The following is a 20255-nucleotide window of genomic DNA, read 5'->3' on the forward strand; positions in this document are numbered from 1 at the left end:
ATATAAATATGTGTGTACTTAAATCTACATAAACTTAAGATTAAACCAAACGAAACTACTAAATTAATGAGATAATACAATAATTTTAACGTATTTTAACAGCCAAAGACAGTAGAAGGATGTAGAAGTACATACAGTTGAGGTAGAACCCCCGATCAGAGAGATCCCACCGCCTTCAGCTTGCGTTGCCTGATTGATAGATAAATTGATTGATTGATTGATTCCAATCCAATTTGAGTCCCCTTTGGATCCAAAGCCACAGCTGATAGATATGATAGTTCGGTTTCAGTTTGAGAACAGAATGTTTCAGGACATCGAAAGAGCAGCGATCGCCTACAGAGTTATATTTTTCGTTCAGATAACATATGCTATATAGTATATATATACATCATATATGTACAAGCACCCGAGGGTAATGTGTTGCAAGGTCCTTGGTCTGGGAATACCCCCACTTCGCCGTAATGCTTCGATTAGTGTTTGAATTGATATGGAAACTATAGGAATTTGATCTCAAAGTTAGCGAGTCGGCTACACTGTACCGATAATTCCAGCAGATAATTCCGATTCACGTCGAGAGTTCACTTTAGCTACCCAGTTACTTTGTTGACTGTGCACAATCCACATAGTTCTTAAATAGCGTTAACCAATATACAATAACAACATTACTCAATTAATGTTCACAGAAAGTTTAATCAAAAAAACCACGAAAAAAAAAAAAAACAAAACCAAAAAACAAAAAATAAAAACAAAACGAATATTTACAGCGTAAATTAAAAGTAAAGTTAATGCAAAATATTGATGTTCAAAGAAAGCAAGTCCGTGAATGGTCCTACTCATGTCATTAAATGTAGATCTCAAATATGCAAAACAAACTAAATAATTAAACCAGTCTTAAATGTGAAAAAACTTCAGCAAAATTCCACCCAACCACCAAAAAACCACACCAAACGCCACCACCACCACCACCACCACAACAACCACAGCTTCGAGCTAGTCACAAATAAATGCAATATTTTAAAAATACAATTTAAAGTGTTTTCGTGTTTTACTGCAACTCCTTTGAGTGGAAAGTGCAGTGCTCCTGAAGTTTATGCCCCCTGTTTCCATAAAAAATAATACGGAAATGCACTCTCGGCAATCTATGTCCCTTAAAACTTATAGTCCCGGGAATTCGGTTTCATCCAGAGGATTCTACACCGCGACTGGGTTTTATGTGCTGCTTTTTACGGTGCACAGAGTAGCGCAGGTAAGAAAGATATGGGGCCATGAATTTAATGCGTCCTTAAGGAGGAGCAAATCCTTTCGTTTGTACACATGAAACCAGAAGCAGTTTCATTTAATAACATTGATATTTCTCCTGTCTAGTACTTCAATTATAGGTATCACTTACTGTACTAGTAGTATTTGCTTTCAAAGTGCAATTATTGTGTGCTCAGTACATAGTAACCAGCTCCAGCCAACTGTCGGGAAAGAGGCGAAGAAAGTATCTGCGAGTGCTTTCGAGCAGGACCAGCAGCACCATGAACGGCCAGTTGGTCCAGAGAAAGTGGCCAAAGCTGAAAACAAGGAAGGAGCAATGTCATGAGGTGGCCAGAAATATCTGGAGTACGCACTGCAGCTCGTTGGTGCCCTCCAGACGCAGGCACACCGTGGAGTCCATGATGCACAACAGCACGCATATTAGGATCAAATAGAGGACCGCCAGAAGGAGCCGCCAGTTGCGGAAGCCGTGGGCCAGCAGATTGGCACGTCCGGTCTTGGTCAGCACCAGGTTGGTGCACTGCATCGCGGTGATGGCCATCAGGCAAATGGAGGACACTTGGCACTCCAGCTGCTGGCGCGCCTCACTGCTCTGCGGAAAGTCACAGTTCAGCTGGGTTTACTTCCTGCAGATATATATATATATATAGTTATCCCTACCCACTCCTGACCAAAAGAGTCGGTGATGTCGTCGAGCATGTCGTCGTTCCACGCGATGTGCAGATCCAACAGTGTCCTCGGCAGGAATCCCTTGTCCGCCATGAACACAAAGTAGGTCATAAAAACAGCTGCAGCTTCGATGGTTCCCACAAGGATGTGGGACACAAAGAAAAGTCTACAGGATACGTTTTGGAAAAAACATCGAACAATGAAGAAAAGAATTTAGAAATATTTCTGCCCATTTGCCTTTGCTATCTAAAATTCAAATACTCCAAAAGCATAATGATAATAAATATTGTTTGAGGAATTACAAGGACCTCCGCTTATGTTCATTGAGATATGTTTTGCCCAAAATTTGTGAGTTGGAACTTACCGACTATTAAGCAGAAAGTCGTCGTACACTTTGGGCATCTGCTGCATCAGATTCTCCTCCGGGGGCTCATAAATCAGGGTCAAGGCGGGGACCAAGTTGACCAGGATGGCGAGTATGAGCTCGTCCATGATGTGGATGTGCAGGGGAATGCCGAGCAGGAAGAAGGAGCAGTACACCAGTAAATTGCACGTGTTGGTGGCCAGGCAATAGGCCAGAGCCTTCTTTAGATTCTCGAACAGCAGACGGCTATCGCCGACCACACTGACCAATGTGGCAAAGGAGCTGTCCAGCAGGATGAGATCTGCGCTGGCCTCGCACATGACCGCACATCCGTACCTGGCCACGCCCACATGACTGCTCCTCATGGCGGGTGTGTCATGGAGTGTTCCCCCAATGACGGAGACCACGGCTCCCAACCGGCGACACGCATCCGCAATCCAGTGGAGTTGATCCGTGCTCGTACCGGCACACACCAAATCCCGATGGTTCAGGAGCAGGTGCTCGATGTGGCGACGCTGGTGCTGCGGCTTTTCGTCCGCGTACACCGACATGTCTACCACATCCGCGACGTATGGCATCCGCTTGGTGGGAGCCTGAAAAGGGTCCGACGCAGCCGGCAGGATGCCCACATCAAGGGCCAGAGCCTTGGCCATTTTGGGTTTGCGCTGGGTGACCACAATCAACTTGATGCCCGCCGCTCGACAGCGATCCATCGCTTTGGGGATGGTGCTCCGCGGTGGATTGTAGGTGGCAATCATGCCCAGGAACCTCAGCGAGTAGGTGTCCACCGCCAGGTAATCGCGGTACTTGTACTCCCCGCCCTCCAATCCGGTGTTCACCTGAGAGAAGCGTCGAAACTCCAGCTCGTCGCTCAACTCCTTGTAGGCGAAGGCACGGACATGGCGACCTGCCTCGAGTAGCCCATCCGCCAGACTGAGAATTATTTCCTGCAGCTGCTCGTCCAGGGGCAGTTCCTCGTCGCGAATGGCAAAGGTGGAGCAACGGCGGATCACCACGTCGCAGTGGCCCTTCATCAGCAGGATGAGCTTCAGCTGGCCATCGGCGTCGCGAGTCCTGTGCACCGTCACCTGGACCTTGTCCTCACTGGTGTAGTGCTTGTTGGCCACCTTCTCGTGGTCTTGACGCAGCAGATCAATGTTCGGCAGGATTATCAGGCCGAACTTGAGCAGCGCTATGTCCAGGATATTGCCGTACATGTCCTTCTGCATCTTGGGCACTCCAATGTTGCCCGGACAAATGACCGCATCGTTGCAGAGAACTGATGCCTGGATGAGCTCGATAAATCGCGGACTCTGAGCACTTACGCCCAGATTATCGACACTCAGCAGCGCCATGTCCACGAAGATCTCCGATACCCGCATGCGCCGCTTGGTCATCGTCCCAACCAAATCGGACACAATCACTGTTGAGAGTCCCAGCGTGGAAGTACCCCGTAGGTTCCTCACATGGCACTGCTTTCGTCTCATATCCACCTTTGTCCTCCGCAAGCCCCAGTAAAGGATGAAGGGCAGGTACAAGGGCGTCAGACCCAGCAGCAGTGAGAGATTGACTTCATACAGAGTCTGGCCATGCTCGAATCCGGTGGTGCAGCACAGCAGGAGGAAACAAACTGCAGCCACCAGGAGCAGATAGTAAGAAATCTAAAGTACAAAGGGGTTAGATGTATCTTTGCTAGGACGCTTCAAGGAGCACTGCTTACTTGCTTCTGATGCTTCTCCCAACGACTAGGAGATCGCTCCTTGAAGCTGAGCGCCGTCATCGAGCCCGCTTCAGTGTTCCTTCCACAGGCTAGAGCCACTCCGTAACCAAAGCCACTGATCGCATGGGTGCAGGCCATTCCCATATTGCTGGAACTCCATTTCGACAAGGTTTTGGAAGTCATTTCGAAGCTGTTTATTTGATTTGCCTAAAGTGTCACATGGGCAACAGATGCCTTGGATGTTTGGAAACATCTAGGATTACGAGCCTAGTTGATAAGTTAATAGTTGACCACAGTCAGCAGTACGTATGAGTGATAATTCTTAAAGCGCCGGCTCAAGGAACAGAATGTTTTGTTATCTTTGAAAAAACAAGAGTACACAATAAGAAATAATCTAAGCCAGTTTAATCCTTAATGTACTCCACGCGGGAGTATCTCTGTCGTCCCTCGTTGGCCAAAGGAGTGATGTGCACGGGCTTCGAGTGTCCTGTCAGCGCCACATTGTTGAGCTCCAGACCCGTGGTGCTGAAGAATCGCATGTCGGCAGGCAGCCGCTGTCCATACTTGATGGGCAGGATATCACCGGCCACCACGTCCTGCGTGAGGATGACCTCCTTTTCGCCGTCTCTTATTACAGTGCAATACATGGGCATTAGCTCATCGAAGGCCACGACCATGTCCTCGTTGTCATCTTCCTGCATTTGCACCAAGAGTCCGGCGAGAATGAAGGTGACCAGCAGAATGATGCCCGATACCAAGTACTCCGGATCCACTTTTTCATCGTCAGACATCCTTATTTCAATTAAGTAGTATAGCGTGAAACAAGCCATGGAACTCAGCAGTATGAAGCAGCCCAAGACGCTGAAGCAGTTCTTCACGAACTTCCAAAGTCGCAAATCCTGCTTGGCAGCAAGTGGCAAAACATTCTTGCCATTCCTGGCCAGCTTTTTGCCCGCTGCCTCCGAGGTTAGACCCTGGTGGATATGGTGCTCCGGCTATATATGTGATGATCTGTGATTATTTTTCCCGATCTCACCTGGGAGACATTCGTCTCCAATCGAACGCAGAGCTCGTGAAATGGCCAGATGTGCAGATATGGGCCGTAGTACTCCAGCCACAATTCGTTCTCCGTCTGCTGCAGTGAGTCCCGTTCCCTTTTCTTCCCCCGGCGGCGACACCACCTGCCTCTCCATTTCGAGATCCGTTTGAAGCAGAGCACCATGTTTACGGAAAACTCTAGGCAATTTGTGTAGCAGTGTTTCTGGCGTGTAGAACTGCCAAAATGGCTCGTAAAATGGCCATCAATGTTTTCTCATAAACCAGCAGCGCCACACCCACTGTCACTTCAGTCGCCCCGGGGTCCTGGGGCCAGGGGTCAGGGGTCACGGGCATTAGGGGTCATAACGGGAGCCGAGAAACCGAGGAACAATCTCAACGGTTCCGCTGGGAGTCGCAATCGCAATCGAACTCGCAAATCGACTCGAATTGATACGCCGCCTTTCTGCAAACAATTGCGCCCAAAGGCCGATTCCGTGATATTGACACTGGCATGTTCCATGTACCGTGTTCCATGTAATATACGCCGTATTTACAAGCGGACGGAGTGCGCTCTTTATGGCCTCGTTTAATAAGTCATCAAATTTCATTGCTGTCGTGTAAAAAACAGATAAAACATGCATTTGCATATATTTATGGGTTGCGGGGCCATCAATGAAACGAGAAATTCCAGCGTTTGCGCTCAATAACTTCGAATTGGAACAAACTATACGGCCGGATGATATGCGCCATCATTGGAGGTCAATGGGTTCCTTTGTGGCAGCATAAAAGCGGCAGAAAAGTGTTGCAAAATCGAAGAGTGCCTTTAATTAGACTGTAATTGCGTTACATGGGCAGACAAGCTTTGGCTTTAAAATCAATACAATACAATAATTCGACAAGGAGTATGAGTCTTGTATTATCCCATTCAATATAATAATATTATATAGAAACAAAACAAAAGGCATGATGTATAAAAAGGGGAGGTAACTTAAAAGATGACAGTCATAGATTTTTAGGGAATATATTCAAGTACCAGAAACTTATGAGATTAGTTCGGTTTACTTATATACTATACTTACTAAAGGATTCTATACATAGCTAAGTTCTTATTATGCATTCTACTCAATAATAATTGCACACTGGAAATAGCATTAGCAAAGGTAATTAACCCACAGAAACCCATTTTAGATTCTGTGAAAAACTAGGAAAACATAGCCAAGACACAGAGTGTTCCCAATTCGGTGTCCAGCAGTGGCTTCTCCCATAGAACAACAGCTGATCACGTCTTGAAAGCTTTTTCGTGCTTTGGGGAGAATAGAGAATGGCATATGCACACATATATATATTATCAGCACCTGTATATATACGGCGTGTAACACACGGTGTCCGCTCAGTCTTAATGTTCCACTTACCCGGGATCGCAGAACAAAAAACACAATGTCGGGCAACAAGTACTGTTTCGCAATCGATCGCGGCGGCACTTTTACGGACGTACTATGCATCTGTCCAGGTGGCAAAGTGCGCACCATGAAGCTGCTCTCCGAAGATCCGGAGCGGTACAGCGATGCGCCTCGCGAGGGCATTCGCCGGATTCTGAAAGAGGAGACCGGAGAGGATCTGGCAGCGAGCGGTTTGGTTGATACCTCGAAAATCGGTTGGGTTCGCATGGGCACCACGGTGGCCACTAATGCGCTCTTGGAACGCAAGGGAGACCCGGTGGTCTTGGTGGTGAACAGCGGCTTTCGAGATCTGCTCTACATTGGCAACCAGGCCAGGCCGAAGATCTTCGATCTGAACATTCGCAAACCAGCGAATCTGTACAAATCCGTAGTGGAGGTGGACTGCCGCATAATTCCAAGGCAGGCGGACCGCTGTGAGCTCAGTAAGTAGAGATAGACATATGATACCCACCCAGATTACGTAGCGTGTATCCACACAGATCACAGCTGGAAGGTGCTGGAGGGTGTGGCCGGCACCCAGTATCTGGAGGTGCGTCCCGTTGACGAGCTGGCCGTACGACAGTCGCTCTCCGCTGCCCGTGATCAGGGCGTCTCATCCGTGTCCGTGGTCTTGGCCCACAGCTACGCCTGTCCGGAGCACGAGCTCCGAGTGGGAGCCATTGCCCGGGAGCTGGGCTTCAGCCATGTGACGCTATCCCACCAGGCCATGCCCATGTGCCGGGTGGTGGCCCGTGGCTACACGGCCTGCGCGGAGGCCTACCTAACTCCCCATGTAGATCGCTACTTGGCCAGGTGAGTGCACCTAATCTCTGGTTTGTAAATTAGCCCAATGACCCAGCTCTTTTCGTGGCCAAACATGTTTTTTAGAGAGTCACCATATAGATAAGCTCGTAGTCAGACTGAAAGCGAAAATCTAAGCTAAACAAACACACATCCAAAGCTGAGTTGTGGTTACGTAAAGTAAACAAATCTAGAATATAAAGTGATAAACATATTCGTGGGATTCGACGCGACATTACCTGTAAAAGGTGTAAAACGTTAAACAAATATTCAATATCTCATAGGTTTTAAGTGTTTATTAGTGGTATGTTAACATAAAAGCAGTAGTAGAATAATATTAATTTATTAGGTGGACTTTAGTTGTTTTTATATCGGTTATCTCATGTAAGCTATCTAATCGCAGTATACCCAAGTTTCCTAAGATCTTTAGGGTATAAAACAAAAGCACTCTGTAATTACCACAGTGGTGGCAAAAAAAAGAGGAACAGCTGACTTTATCTGTATTTTTCGTATTCCGTAGCTTCAAATCTGGATTCGACAAGCAGTTGGAGGGCGTGGATGTGCTCTTCATGCAATCCGACGGAGGTCTGACCAATATGGAGAACTTCCGTGGCGCTCGGGCCATTCTCTCCGGTCCAGCTGGCGGAGTTGTGGGATACGCTCTGACAGGAGCCAGGGAAACGGAACTGCCACTGATCGGCTTCGACATGGGCGGCACCTCTACGGATGTGTCCCGGTATGCCGGCACCTACGAGCACGTGATTGAAAGCACCACAGCAGGTGTAACGATCCAGGCTCCGCAGCTGGACATCAACACTGTGGCTGCAGGCGGTGGCTCCCGGCTTTTCTTCCGATCCGGGATATTTGTGGTGGGTCCGGAATCGGCAGGTTCGCATCCTGGACCTGCTTGCTACAAGAAGGGCGGACCACTGACAGTCACTGATGCCAATCTTATACTAGGGCGTATTCTGCCACAATACTTCCCCAAGATCTTTGGTCCGCGGGAGAACGAACCGCTGGATCATGAGATCGCCAGGAGTAAGTTTGTGGAGCTTCAGGCCGAGATCAACGACTATTTGAAGAGTTCCGGGGATAAGAGAGTCCTAAGCGTCGAGGATGTGGCACTCGGTTTTATTCGAGTGGCCAACGAAACCATGTGTCGTCCGATTCGTGCCCTGACCCAATCCCGTGGATTGGATACGGCCAACCATGTGCTCTCCTGCTTTGGAGGAGCCGGTGGCCAGCACGCCTGTGCCATTGCACGAAATCTGGGAATCGCAAAGGTTGTGGTCCACAAATACGCCGGCATTCTATCTGCCTATGGAATGGCCCTGGCGGACGTAGTGCAAGAGGTGCAAGAGCCGAATGGCCTGGAGTTCAGCGAAGCGAATGCCCAGCAGCTGAAGGATCGCTTGGATGCCTTGTCCAAGCAATGCCACGACAAGTTGTCCGAGCAGGGATTCAAACGCATTGAACTGGAGCCCTTCCTTCACTTGCGATACGAAGGCACCGATGGCGCCCTAATGGTTGCTCCTTCCACTGGAAAGCCGTCATCCGATTCAAATCCCCTATTGGTGGCCTATGGAGATTTCCATGCCACCTTCCTGGACCGCTATCGCACGGAGTTTGGATTCGTATTGCAAAACAGGCGGATTATTGTGGACGACATTCGCATTCGCGGTTTGGGCAAGAACGACACACCACCGGAGTCGAAAGTTCTGGCTGCATCCGAAGTGTCGCCTCCAGCGGAGGCGAATACTAGACTTCACTTCGACCAGGGCGCTTTTGATGCTCCCATTTACCTGACCAAGAACCTGCTGGCCGGACACAGGATCACCGGACCCGCGGTACTCATTGACCAGCTCTCGACCATCGTCGTGGAACCAGAGTGTGGTGTCCAAGTCACTGAATTTGGGGACCTCATCATGGACGTGAAAACGGGTGGCAAGCATGGCATCAATGCAGACTTGGATCCTGTGCATCTGAGTATCTTTAGCCACCGCTTCATGAGCATCGCCGAGCAGATGGGCAGGGTGCTCCAGCGCACTTCGATTTCCACCAACATCAAGGAGCGTCTGGACTTCTCCTGTGCGCTCTTCGGACCAGATGGTGGTTTGGTTAGCAATGCTCCACACATTCCAGTTCACCTGGGCGCCATGCAGGAAACCGTGCAGTATCAACTAAGGGTGCGCGGAGAGACCCTCAAGAACGGCGATGTCATCTTGGCCAACCATCCATCGGCAGGAGGATCTCATCTTCCCGATTTAACCGTCATCACGCCAGTCTTTTATGAGTGAGTTTTGGTGGTTCGTAGTCCTAAAAGTTCTTGTCTAACATCCTAATCCTTTCAGAACTCATCCGCGACCCGTTTTCTTTGTGGCCTCCCGTGGTCACCATGCGGATATTGGTGGCATTACTCCTGGGTCTATGCCGCCGCACTCCACCTCATTGGCTCAGGAGGGTGCCGCCTTCAAGTCCTTCCTGATTGTGGAGAATGGCCTGTTCCAGGAGCAGCAGATCATTGAGCAGCTGACCACGCCCACGGCCGCAAAGGGAGCTGTAGGCACCCGGAACCTGAGCGACAACCTATCTGATCTGAAGGCTCAGATCGCCGCCAACCACAAGGGCATCCAGCTGGTGGCGGAGCTGATCGGCAGCTATGGATTAGATGTGGTCCAGGCCTACATGTCGCACATCCAGAAGAACGCCGAACTGGCGGTTCGTGATATGTTGCGTCAGATTGGCCGGGATACTTTGGAGCGCACGGGATCCACAGTGCTCGAGGCGAAGGAGTTCATGGACGACGGCTCGCCCATCGCACTCAAAGTGACCATCGATGCGGAGCAGGGATCGGCGCTTTGCGACTTCACCGGATCGGGAGTGGAGGTGTGGGGCAACTGTAATGCCCCGCGGGCTATCACCTTGTCCGCCCTAATCTACTGCCTGCGCTGCATGGTGGGTCATGATGTGCCACTCAACCAGGGCTGCCTGGCACCCATCCAGGTGATCATTCCCAAAAACTCCATCCTGGATCCCTCCGAGGGAGCCGCTGTGGTCGGCGGCAATGTGCAGACCTCGCAGCGCATCGTGGACACGGTGCTAAAGGCCTTCGGCGTTTGTGCCGCCTCGCAAGGTTGCATGAACAATATAACCATTGGAGATGAGTCCTGGGGTTACTATGAGACCGTGGCTGGAGGAGCTGGTGCCGGACCCGGCTGGCATGGCGCCGGCGGAGTGCACACTCACATGACGAACACCCGCATCACTGATCCGGAAATCCTTGAGCTGCGCTATCCCATGATCTTGAAGAGATTCTGCCTGCGCACCGATGGTTCCGGCGGAAGGGGCCAGTTCAACGGAGGCGAGGGTGTGGAGCGGGATCTGCTGTTCCGTAAACCAGTCACCCTGTCCGTCCTGACGGAGCGACGAACCTTGCATCCCTATGGTCTTGCAGGTGGAGAATCGGGCAAGAGTGGACGCAATTTGGTGGTGAAACGGGATGGTCGAGTGATCGCTCTGGCTGGAAAAACCTGCATTGATGTGGAAGCTGGGGTACACTTTGATGCACCTTTATTTTTAACATAACTAACTACTAATCCTTACTTTTCAGGACACTTTTGCCATGAAAACTCCCGGCGGTGGTGGATATGGGTCTATTGAAGACTTTTCCAAGTCCGGAGAAACCTTGAATCAGGAAGCCAGCAAACGATACGTGGAACGTGGCACTGTTTTTAATTATCTTCAGTCCCAGGAGTCTGCCTGAACATATTTTTAATATTTCAATTTGTATGTGCCATATTAATAAATGTTTGTTTATGTTTGAAATACTATACTTTTGTGTAAAAGATATTTTTAAAAGTAAATTGGATGGCTCATATTGCACTTATTTGTGCAATATCAAAACTAAAAAAACTTTAAAGCACTTATATCACCATTCTGTATATTAATTCTAATAAAATGAACTTTCTGTAAAGTTAAGGTATTTCGACGAGCATTTTAAAAAGTGCGCCATTGCGGGTCGATATGCGGCACTATCGATATTTTCAAGCGAACATATGTTTTCGGTAAGTGCAATCGCCGACTGTCTATCGATAGCAGTGCGTAAATATGTTTCGCACGTGTTGCATTTGAAAGAAAAGTGTCCGTAAACAAAAGTGTTTTTTCCGTGGATTAAAGCAGCCAAGTGCAAATGAAGTGAATGGTAAACAAGTGCAAACTGTAGAAACATGGCATCCTTGGCGGAAAAAACGAAGGACACCAATACCTTTCGGGTGAGTGTCCCCAGAAGTCTCACGTTGTTGGTGACCACCGGTCTCACACGTTTTTTTTCCCCCGCAGTTCAAATCTTTCGGAGATCGAGTGAATGAAATCGACCTGCGGCACTTGGCCCTCTACCACATTGGTCATCGGAACGAGGAGCTCGACGAGGAGGAGAATGCCACCTACTTTCAGCAGACGATACAGAAATGGAACGTGCTCAATCTCACCGAGGAGTACAACTACTTCAGCAAGCGCTGTCGCAAGATCGTCACTCTGCCGCAGCTGCTGCACCAGAAGGACTTTGTTGTAGACCTGCTGCTCGAACGTCTGTCCACCGCCACGAATTTGTCCCAGCAGCCGCTGCTGGAACTGCTCTATGTCCTGGCCAGGGATCTGCGCGAGGAGTTCTACCCCTACTTCCAGCGGGTCCTGGACCGACTTATCTGCCTGCTGAACACCCAGGACTCCGAGCAACTGGAATGGACGCTCATCTGCCTGGCGCATCTGTTCAAGACCCTCAAGCCTTATCTGAAACGCAACATCGGTGTTGTCTTCAATGCAATTTTACCGCTTCTGGACGAACAGCACTATGCCGAGCATGTGACCAACTTTGCGGTAGAATGCTTTGCGTACATTGCACGAGATGTCCGCGACTTCCCGCGTTTTCTGACCTATGTGCTGAAGACTGTGTTGCGGGAGCAGGTGGAGAGTGTCCACGGCTGCGGGCGGCTCATCTACGAAATTCTGCGCGGCGTCAACGGACAGTTGCACAATTCGGCGGGCGAAATCTTCGCCCATGTCCTGGAAGTGCTCGTCAACAAGGATTCCGTTCATACCAAAGCCCAGACAGAACTTCTGGGAGATATCGTGGAGTATTCTTTGGGTCTGTTGCTCAACTTTTTGCGCCCAGATCAAAGCAACATCCTGTGGCAGAAACTGTGTTCGGTTGCGAGCAGTGAAAGTGTGGATGAGCAAAGGGTGATCGGCCTAATGCTTCCTCTGGTCACTCACAAGGATGGGCGCTATGTCTCCGAGCTTCCGCTGGTAGTTGCTACTTTGCTAAAACTTTTGGACCGAGAACTGGATCCTCTTCAGCTATTAACAACATTGGTCACCAGTCTGTTGAAGGCTCAGCACACCCAACTTACCCAGTTGGATGCCAGTCGTTTACTGCAAAAGCTCTTAAGCATCAGCCGAAAACAAATAGCCGTGTACGAAGACGCCATTCTGCAGCTTCTGGACTATTCACAGTTTGAGATCCTGGTTCTCCCCAACGTCATTGGGTACTACGAGGAACAGAGCCAAGTAAGCGCGCTGGAGCTTCTGGCTCGCATCGTTCAGCACAAAAGGCCGCTACAAGTGGATGGCAATTCACTGGCCCAATGGGTGGCATATCCCCTTCAGTTAAAACAAAAGGACACCATTAAGTTCGTGGAACAAGAACTTCTGCACTTGGACCTGACCAAAGAGGAGCATCTACTTCTTATCATCCTAGCTCCCCATTTTAGGGGCTTCAGCAAGCAGCCTATAGAACAAGGATTGCAATCAGTTATTGAGAAACTTATTAGCAACAACGAAAAGGATTTTACACAGCTGCTCTTACTACTGCAAACTCATGCGTTGCTCAAGTTTAACTTACCTAAAAGTTTGCGATCTGCTCTCAATGGTTACCTTATTCCTGAACTGGGAAAGGACCTTCGAGCTTTGGCTTGCTTGCAAGTAGTTCTTTTACAAGGCCCTAAGAACGAAATATCCCCCTCAGAAGAATTACTTTTCGCAATCGCGGGTCTCCTGAGCCAGCCTGTATCACTTTACAGACGCATAGCTGCCCACTGCTTGGATGTGCTAAACTCCTCGAGCAAACCCAATCCGTATTCCCACTTTTATGCCGCCGCCTGCATCGAACCCACCGTCCACAACTACCGAGAGCTACTTCTCCAACTGCAGCAATTGGAACCGGCGTCTGCTCAGTTCAAACAATTCTCCCAGCTGCCACATTTCAAGGAGCACGCCGTTAGCCTCCTGCTTGGCCTTCTGTACAACAACTTCAAGTTTGTGTGGGCTCCGGTTCAACAGCTCCTTGCCGCCTATGTCAAGACCATGACAGTTGATGAATTCTGGACATTATTTAAGACCAAGTTAGTCGATACTGTCGCCTGCATAGACTACAAGAAAGAAGTTACTACTCTGCAAGTGCCATTTCAAAGGGACTACCAATCGGCGGCACTAACCATGCTCCTTCCTCTGCCTGGAGACCAACAATTGACCCTTCAGCAGGCCCTGAACTACCGCCAGCTTCTTTGGCAATGCGTGCCCAAATTGGGCACTCTGGCTGAGGTAAAGAATGCTGATTTGGTGCGTTTGTTTTTGCAGTTTGTGGATAATGAATATCGCGCACAATTGGAGAAATCGGAGCACACTTGGAATGTGAACGAGGCGACGGGTACGCATTTTTAATTAATTTCCAACAATCAGTCCTATAAAGCTTTTTCTTCTATTTTAGCTGCGGATGTCGATGCCGAGGACGATGATGAAATTGAAAACAGTGAAACCAAACCCGAGCCACGTGGCCGTCAAAAGAGAAGAACCCAAAATGCGCACACAAAGTTCATACTGCAAACGCTTCAGTTAAAACTGGCCTGTTTTGTATCCCAGCCCAATCCCAAGGCTTTGCATCGTCAGGCGGAGATGCATGACTTTTATCTGGAGCTTCTAGCCGGTCCCAACTCCCAGTTGCAGCAATTGGCTTTGGACTGCCTCGCGGCCTACAAGCAACCAGCAGCTCTGGTGCAGCAAAAGACTCAGTTATCGGGACTAATTGATGAAGAAAAGTTCAAAACAACGCTCAGTGGTTTCGAACTGTCGAGCATTACGGCACAGCAAAGATCAGAGCTGATTCCCTTTATGCTGCGAGTGCTCTACGGCAAAATGCTCACCAAGGGTGTCCAGAAGCAACTGAGTGTCCAGCTAAGAAAGACGCTGATTCTGCGCTTCCTGGGCCAGCTGGAAGAGTCGGAGATTATGGATTTTCTGAAAATGGCATTCGGACGGTTTTCTGCCTACACCGATAAGCCCGTAAACGAGGTTGCTAAATATGCTCGAGAATCCTATGATTCGTCAGCGGTTATTGCAGCCAAGCAATTGCAGAGGATCGTCAATCTGTTAGAACTCATTCGCAAGGAGTTCGCCGGCAAACTGACGACTGACTTCCAATGTTACGTTCTCAAATTACTTCTACTCGTGGGCAGTGTGGCACAGGAAGTCATCAATGGAGAAGGAAAACTGGTAGCTGCCTACAAGAATGTGAAGCACTCGGGTCTGCAGACTCTGGTCAACTACTTTGGCCAACTGGTGGACATGGAGGAGTTGTGGCAGGAGCCACAGATGAACGCTATTTGCGAGGTCTACCTTTGGCCAGGCATCGCTCGCCTCTCGCTGGACTCCATTCACACACCCACCCCCATGCTGAAGTTGCTTCTCTTGTGGGGCGAAGAGCCCCGCTTCCAGAAATGGTTAAACAAGGCTTCTCCTGCCGATAAACTTCCGATAATGCACCACCTAATGGCTCTTCTACTAAACGAAAAAGCCAAGCCGAATGTCAAGCGCGCACTTCTGCAGGTGGTGGAACATCTGCTGGAATCGGCAGCGACGGAGGAGTACGGAGCCGAGGCCTTGTCTATTGTGCATCCTCACATACCAACGATCCTTCAGCAGCTGCAGAACAGCTGGCGCCACAAGAAGGCAGGCAGACAAACGCTCGACAAGAGGGAACTCAACATTTTAACTCTTATTACTTCGCATGTGGAGGAGCCAGATACTTGTGAACTGCTACTACAAGTTCTGCTGCCGATATTCACCAAACAATCTGCATCAGCTGCGCCAGAGACGGTCGTTCAATTAGTCACCACATTGGCCAATCTTTTGAAGCGTGTCCCCAAACCACAGAACTATCTTCGCCAGTTGGCTCCACTCTTCGAGCAGGTTAGTGCGCTGCCTGCTAGAAAGTTACTTTGCGATCTCCTGGCAGACATGGCCAAAAGACTGCACAAGGAGGCGAAACAAAACTCCGAGCTGACCTCCATTGCCGCCTCCTTGCGGGAGTGGGTAAGGATTGTGCTGCTGTTGAACGCCTGGGACAAAAGATGGCTGGAGCAGCCGGATTACGATAAGCGTCTGGAAGCTCTATCGGAACTTAAGCAGTTGGTGGAGAAGAAAGAGAAAAACTTCGACTTGCAACTTGGCGTCCTTGTTGTCTACAACTGCTTTTATATGCTGCGCAACGACTCGGATTTGGGCATGCGAGTTAACATAGGAGAACTATTAAAGCCTCTGCTTCCGCTGATAACTCTTCAACTAGAGGTTAAGGAGGATCTGCAGTTCTGGCTGGAAGACACAGTGTTGCCTTTGCTACAGCGCTGTATGCGAGATGAGAAGCATGAGCATGCGAGGAGTGAGGCCATTGGCCTACTTGGCGAACTGGCACGCCAATGTCCTGCTGCACACGAGATCCTGAAGGATCTCTCACCTCTAACAGATAAACACGACCTGGAGGTGGACTTCTTTGAGAACATGCTTCACCTGCAGACCCAGCGGCACGGTCGCGCCCTGCAGCGCTTGGTTAACATCTCCGGAGGCAGTTGGCGAACGGCTCCACCATGCGCCCGCACTCTCACGCATTTCCTTCTGCCGCTGGCCACCCGGTATCTTATGAACGAACGGCATACGGGCAAACACACGCTTGTGGATGCCGCCATCGAGGCAGTTGGTGTGATGAGTGAATTCCTGCCCTGGACGCAATACCAAGCAGTGCTTCGCTACTACCTTCAGAAATTGAGGTACGTTCATAGCCAGCAGAAGCAGTGCGTCAGACTTGTGGTGCGCATCCTGGACGCCTTTCATTTCGACTTGACCCAGGCGCAAACGGATTTAGCTTCACTCGTCAAGCTTAAGGAAAAGCTAACAGAGGAAGTGGAGGCGAAGGAGCCCGCCGAGGAGTCGGATAAAGTTAAGTCGGAAGAGGATGCTGAAGCGGATGAGATACCCGTGAAAAAGGAGGACGATCAGTCGGACTTTATTGTCTTCGAGGAAGAAGAAACGATCGAACCAGTGGTGGAACAGCAGCGCACCCAACTGCTCGGTCCCAATGCTGCCAAAAAGGTCATGGCCACCATTACAACAGTGTTGCTGCCAACCCTCAACAAATCAATCACTGAGAAAACCAACTACGACACCAAGCACAAAGTGAACCGTCGACGATTAAGCTACGAGCGCGAGGAAGAGGAGATCCAACGGGTGCCCATTGCCCTGGCTATGGTTAAACTGCTGCAGAAGCTTCCATTGGAATTATTGGAGAACAGTTTGCCTGGTATGTGTACAAGTCTTCAAGTCATTTTTAAAGGAATTCACTATTTCGTTATTTATTTTGTCCAGGAATCTTCATGAAGGTGTGCACCTTTCTGCGATCCCCTCTGAAATCCGTGCGCATGCTTACCCGTGACATTCTCAAAAAGATTATGACCACCCTGGGTGGCAGCTACCTGGGAATGCTGTTGGAGCAGTTGCAATCGTTGCTAACACGCGGATTCCAGGTGCACGTTCTCTCTGTAACTCTGCACGGTGTTTTGGACGCTCTGAAAAGCGACCTGAAACCCGACCATATTGAAAAATGCCTGCAGAATCTGCTGGAAGTAGCTCTCAATGATATATTCGGCGATGTGAACGCCGAGAAGGAGGTGGAGAAGATTGTGGCCCACACGCCAGAAGCAAAGCCAAGCGCGAAGAGCTACCTAACGCTGAACATAGCCGCTCGTCACATTCGGGACAACTGCCTTTTGGACCTGCTTCTACCATTCAAGGAGCACTTGGCTCGATCTCACTCCCGCAAAGTCACGCAGAAGATTCAAGAGTGTTTCGCCAAAATTGTGGGTGGCTTGGTGGAGAACACACACATCGCAAGGGAAAGTCTGCTGATATTCATATACGGCACAATGTCCGAGAGCATCAGTGACCTCCTTCCAGGAACCAAAAAGCGTCAGCTTACCGAAAAGGAGCAAGCTCTGATGAAGAGAACTCGTCCCGACTGCCTGATCCTACAGCCGGCGCCGGGTAGACGAAGTGTGGCCATCGGCAACAAGCAAGTGAAGTCTAACGCACAGGCCAATGCTCACATTCTGGTCGAATTCGGTTTGGAACTCCTACACTTCGTGCTCAAACGAAAGAAGCTAACGGATCTGGATTACCAGCCCTTCCTGCATCCCCTTCTACCCCTTCTGAAGGACTCTTTGAGCAGCAACCATGCCAGGACCACCACCTACGCCCTCAAGTGCTACACGGCCATTTGGTTGGGGGAGTACGAGCTGTCTGATCTGAACCGTGAGGCACTGCAACCAGTGGTGGCACGCATGTTTCAGATCCTTAAGAACTTTTCAACATTTGGTGCCACTCGGCAGGAGGAGAACGCTCAGCTGGTCAGAGCGAGCTTCAAAGCAGTGGTGGCCCTGCTGCGCAAATGCGAAGACTACCAGCTGTCCAATGAACAGATCGAGCAGCTACTTCTGCACATCGAACAGGAACTGCAAGAGGGCGAATGTAGCAGCCAAACCATGGTGTTTACCCTGCTGAAGGCGCTTGTGGGTCGAAAGGTGGACACCCGCTCCTTGCACGATCTTATGAAGCGGTTGGGAGACCTATCAATTACCTCTTCCTCAGATTATGTGCGCGATGAATGTCGTGGCGTTCTGCTCACCTACATTATGGAATATACACTGCGCCAGAAGGTTGAGCAAATTGTGAAGTTCATGTCGGTTCAGTTGTGCTACAGCCAAACCGCTGGTCGTCAGTCGGCTATTCAGTTTATGCACTCCATCATCAACAAGTTTCCACAGCTTATGCTAGTCAAACAGTCCGAGTTTTTATACCTTTCCCTGGGCACTCGACTGGTCAACGATGAGGATCCGTCATGCCGACGCAGTGTGGCTGCTGCTCTGGAAGCTCTGATTGGACGTCTCACCAAACTGGAACGGCAGCCCCTGCTGGATCTAACGCTACTATTCTTCACCGCACCTCAGTCCAGTCAGAAGCCAGGTGTCCGTGAAATGGCCGCTGCTCTTCTGTCACGATTTGTGGAGGCCGAGAAAGCTGGTTTTGCGGAAAGGTTGCCACTGGTTCTGCCCACTTTGGTGAACGTTCTGACCTTGGGCGATGCGGAGGCGGGAGGTAGATTCGTGCGGGCCCCAGGACATCTCGCAACGGAGGTGGAAGAAAGTGATCTTCACAAAAAGAATAAGCGAAAGGTAAAAACAGTTTGCAAATGTACGCGGTGCTTGTTTAAACTCACAATTTCTTTTTATAGAAATTCGCAACCCTGCCGGATGAAGATGTACTGCTAGCTGGTCTAGACAATGAATCGATTTTGGAGCATCAGCAGCGAAAAGCTGACCATCAGCTCATCCAACTGCAGTACTGTTTGCTAAAGATTTTCGAGCATTGCGGAGAAGCCTTGCTCAGCAATCCACAACTTTCTGACACCATCGATGACTTGGCCTATGGCTCTCAAAAACTTCTGAATCACGAACACAACTGGGTGCGCTGCAATGCTGCCAAATTGCTGACACACATCGTGGCCCACTTCGATTTCGCCTACGTTGGCCAGCAGTTGTCTGGAATTAAACTAGAAGAAGGAGCTGAGAAGGCGCTGTACTTCATTTACGCACAGCCTGCAGAGGACATAAAATCTTTGGTGCTAGATCTATGTGCTCAGGTCACGCCGGGCGAGACTGCGCAGGAGATGATTGACGAGCTGTCGAAGATTCTGTTATTCGTTGGGCATATGCTGCGAGACGTTCCGTTCAGTCTGAAACAGGAGAAGAACGATGATGAAGAAGAGGTGGAGCCGGTGAACAAAATAAATCTAAACTGGCTGATTCGCAATATTCGTTTCCTTATTAACAAGGAAGTCGCGAAGGCGCCTCACGACATCAGCATAGTACGTATAACCACGTTTAAACTCCAGAGTATTTTCTAATCTTAACTAATTCCAATTTTAGAGAACTGCTATGTTTACGCTGATAGAGGCGTTGTCCACGCTGCTCAGTGTGGAGTCCGTGTCCCGACTGGCACCGTCTCTTCTCCAGGCGCTGGTTCGTGAAATGTCTGAGGAGGATCAGAACGTGGATGCGGAACTGCGCCAGCAAGCTCTCCGTGTAGGCAGTCGTCTAAGGAAGCGCATCGGAGCCGAAGTGTACGACAAACTCAGAAATGCGGTGCAGACCAAGCTGATGGCGCGCCGAGCAGAGCGTCGCAAGGTAGTGGCCCAAGAAAAGATTCACGATCCAGAACGGGCGGCCAAGCGAAAGGCTGGCATGCAGGAGCGCAAGAAGGCGGCGAAGCGTCTGAAGGCGGCAGTTGTGCGTGGCAAGGCGCCGGACATAAAACAAAAGCTGAAGAAGCGCAAACGAAAAGCTGAGATGGATGGATTTTAATTAGTTAGTCGGTCTGCTTTAATCTAAGTTCTTTCTAAGTAGAACGGAAATATAACGAAAATTGTAACATAAGCTAAGTGAAAAATTACATGCCGTTTTTGCAATATGTTGTGGAAAGAGAAAACTTTGAAGCTTATTATTTTTAATGCGAAGCAAGTAGACTGTTTTAAATTTGCCGCCACTTTTCGATTGATTGCGTACGCAACCAACCTATCGATATATCA

The 20255-nt window shown here is 49.5% G+C and overlaps 4 protein-coding genes across 4 annotated transcripts; 2 read left to right on the plus strand and 2 right to left on the minus strand.

The window, feature by feature from the left end:
• Positions 1-991: 991 nt before the first annotated feature.
• On the minus strand, positions 992-4277 carry LOC6531273 (sodium/potassium-transporting ATPase subunit alpha). Its single transcript, XM_002092046.4, has 5 exons — positions 4014-4277; positions 2294-3954; positions 1921-2095; positions 1614-1852; positions 992-1556 (listed from the first exon to the last, which is right to left on the minus strand). Exons 1-5 carry the CDS (start codon positions 4194-4196, stop codon positions 1433-1435), a joined length of 2382 nt encoding a protein of 793 aa, XP_002092082.2. The 5' UTR covers positions 4197-4277; the 3' UTR covers positions 992-1432.
• Positions 4278-4348: 71 nt separating this feature from the next.
• LOC120320975 (sodium/potassium-transporting ATPase subunit alpha) lies at positions 4349-5294 on the minus strand. The gene is made up of 2 exons (XM_039372015.2): positions 5050-5294; positions 4349-4987 (listed from the first exon to the last, which is right to left on the minus strand). The coding sequence occupies exons 1-2, from the start codon at positions 5233-5235 to the stop codon at positions 4418-4420; spliced, it is 756 nt and encodes a 251-aa protein (XP_039227949.1). The 5' UTR covers positions 5236-5294; the 3' UTR covers positions 4349-4417.
• Positions 5295-6439: 1145 nt separating this feature from the next.
• Positions 6440-11121, plus strand: LOC6531274 (5-oxoprolinase). Its single transcript, XM_002092047.3, has 5 exons — positions 6440-6933; positions 6991-7303; positions 7812-9584; positions 9643-10843; positions 10902-11121. The coding sequence occupies exons 1-5, from the start codon at positions 6489-6491 to the stop codon at positions 11052-11054; spliced, it is 3885 nt and encodes a 1294-aa protein (XP_002092083.1). The 5' UTR covers positions 6440-6488; the 3' UTR covers positions 11055-11121.
• Positions 11122-11381: 260 nt separating this feature from the next.
• Positions 11382-20155, plus strand: LOC6531275 (small subunit processome component 20 homolog). Its single transcript, XM_002092048.4, has 6 exons — positions 11382-11562; positions 11630-13994; positions 14055-16916; positions 16982-18843; positions 18903-19535; positions 19597-20155. Exons 1-6 carry the CDS (start codon positions 11518-11520, stop codon positions 20029-20031), a joined length of 8202 nt encoding a protein of 2733 aa, XP_002092084.1. The 5' UTR covers positions 11382-11517; the 3' UTR covers positions 20032-20155.
• Positions 20156-20255: the final 100 nt, after the last annotated feature.

The sequence above is a fragment of the Drosophila yakuba genome, chromosome 2R (genome assembly GCF_016746365.2).
Source record: "Drosophila yakuba strain Tai18E2 chromosome 2R, Prin_Dyak_Tai18E2_2.1, whole genome shotgun sequence".
Lineage (NCBI taxonomy): Eukaryota > Metazoa > Arthropoda > Insecta > Diptera > Drosophilidae > Drosophila > Drosophila yakuba.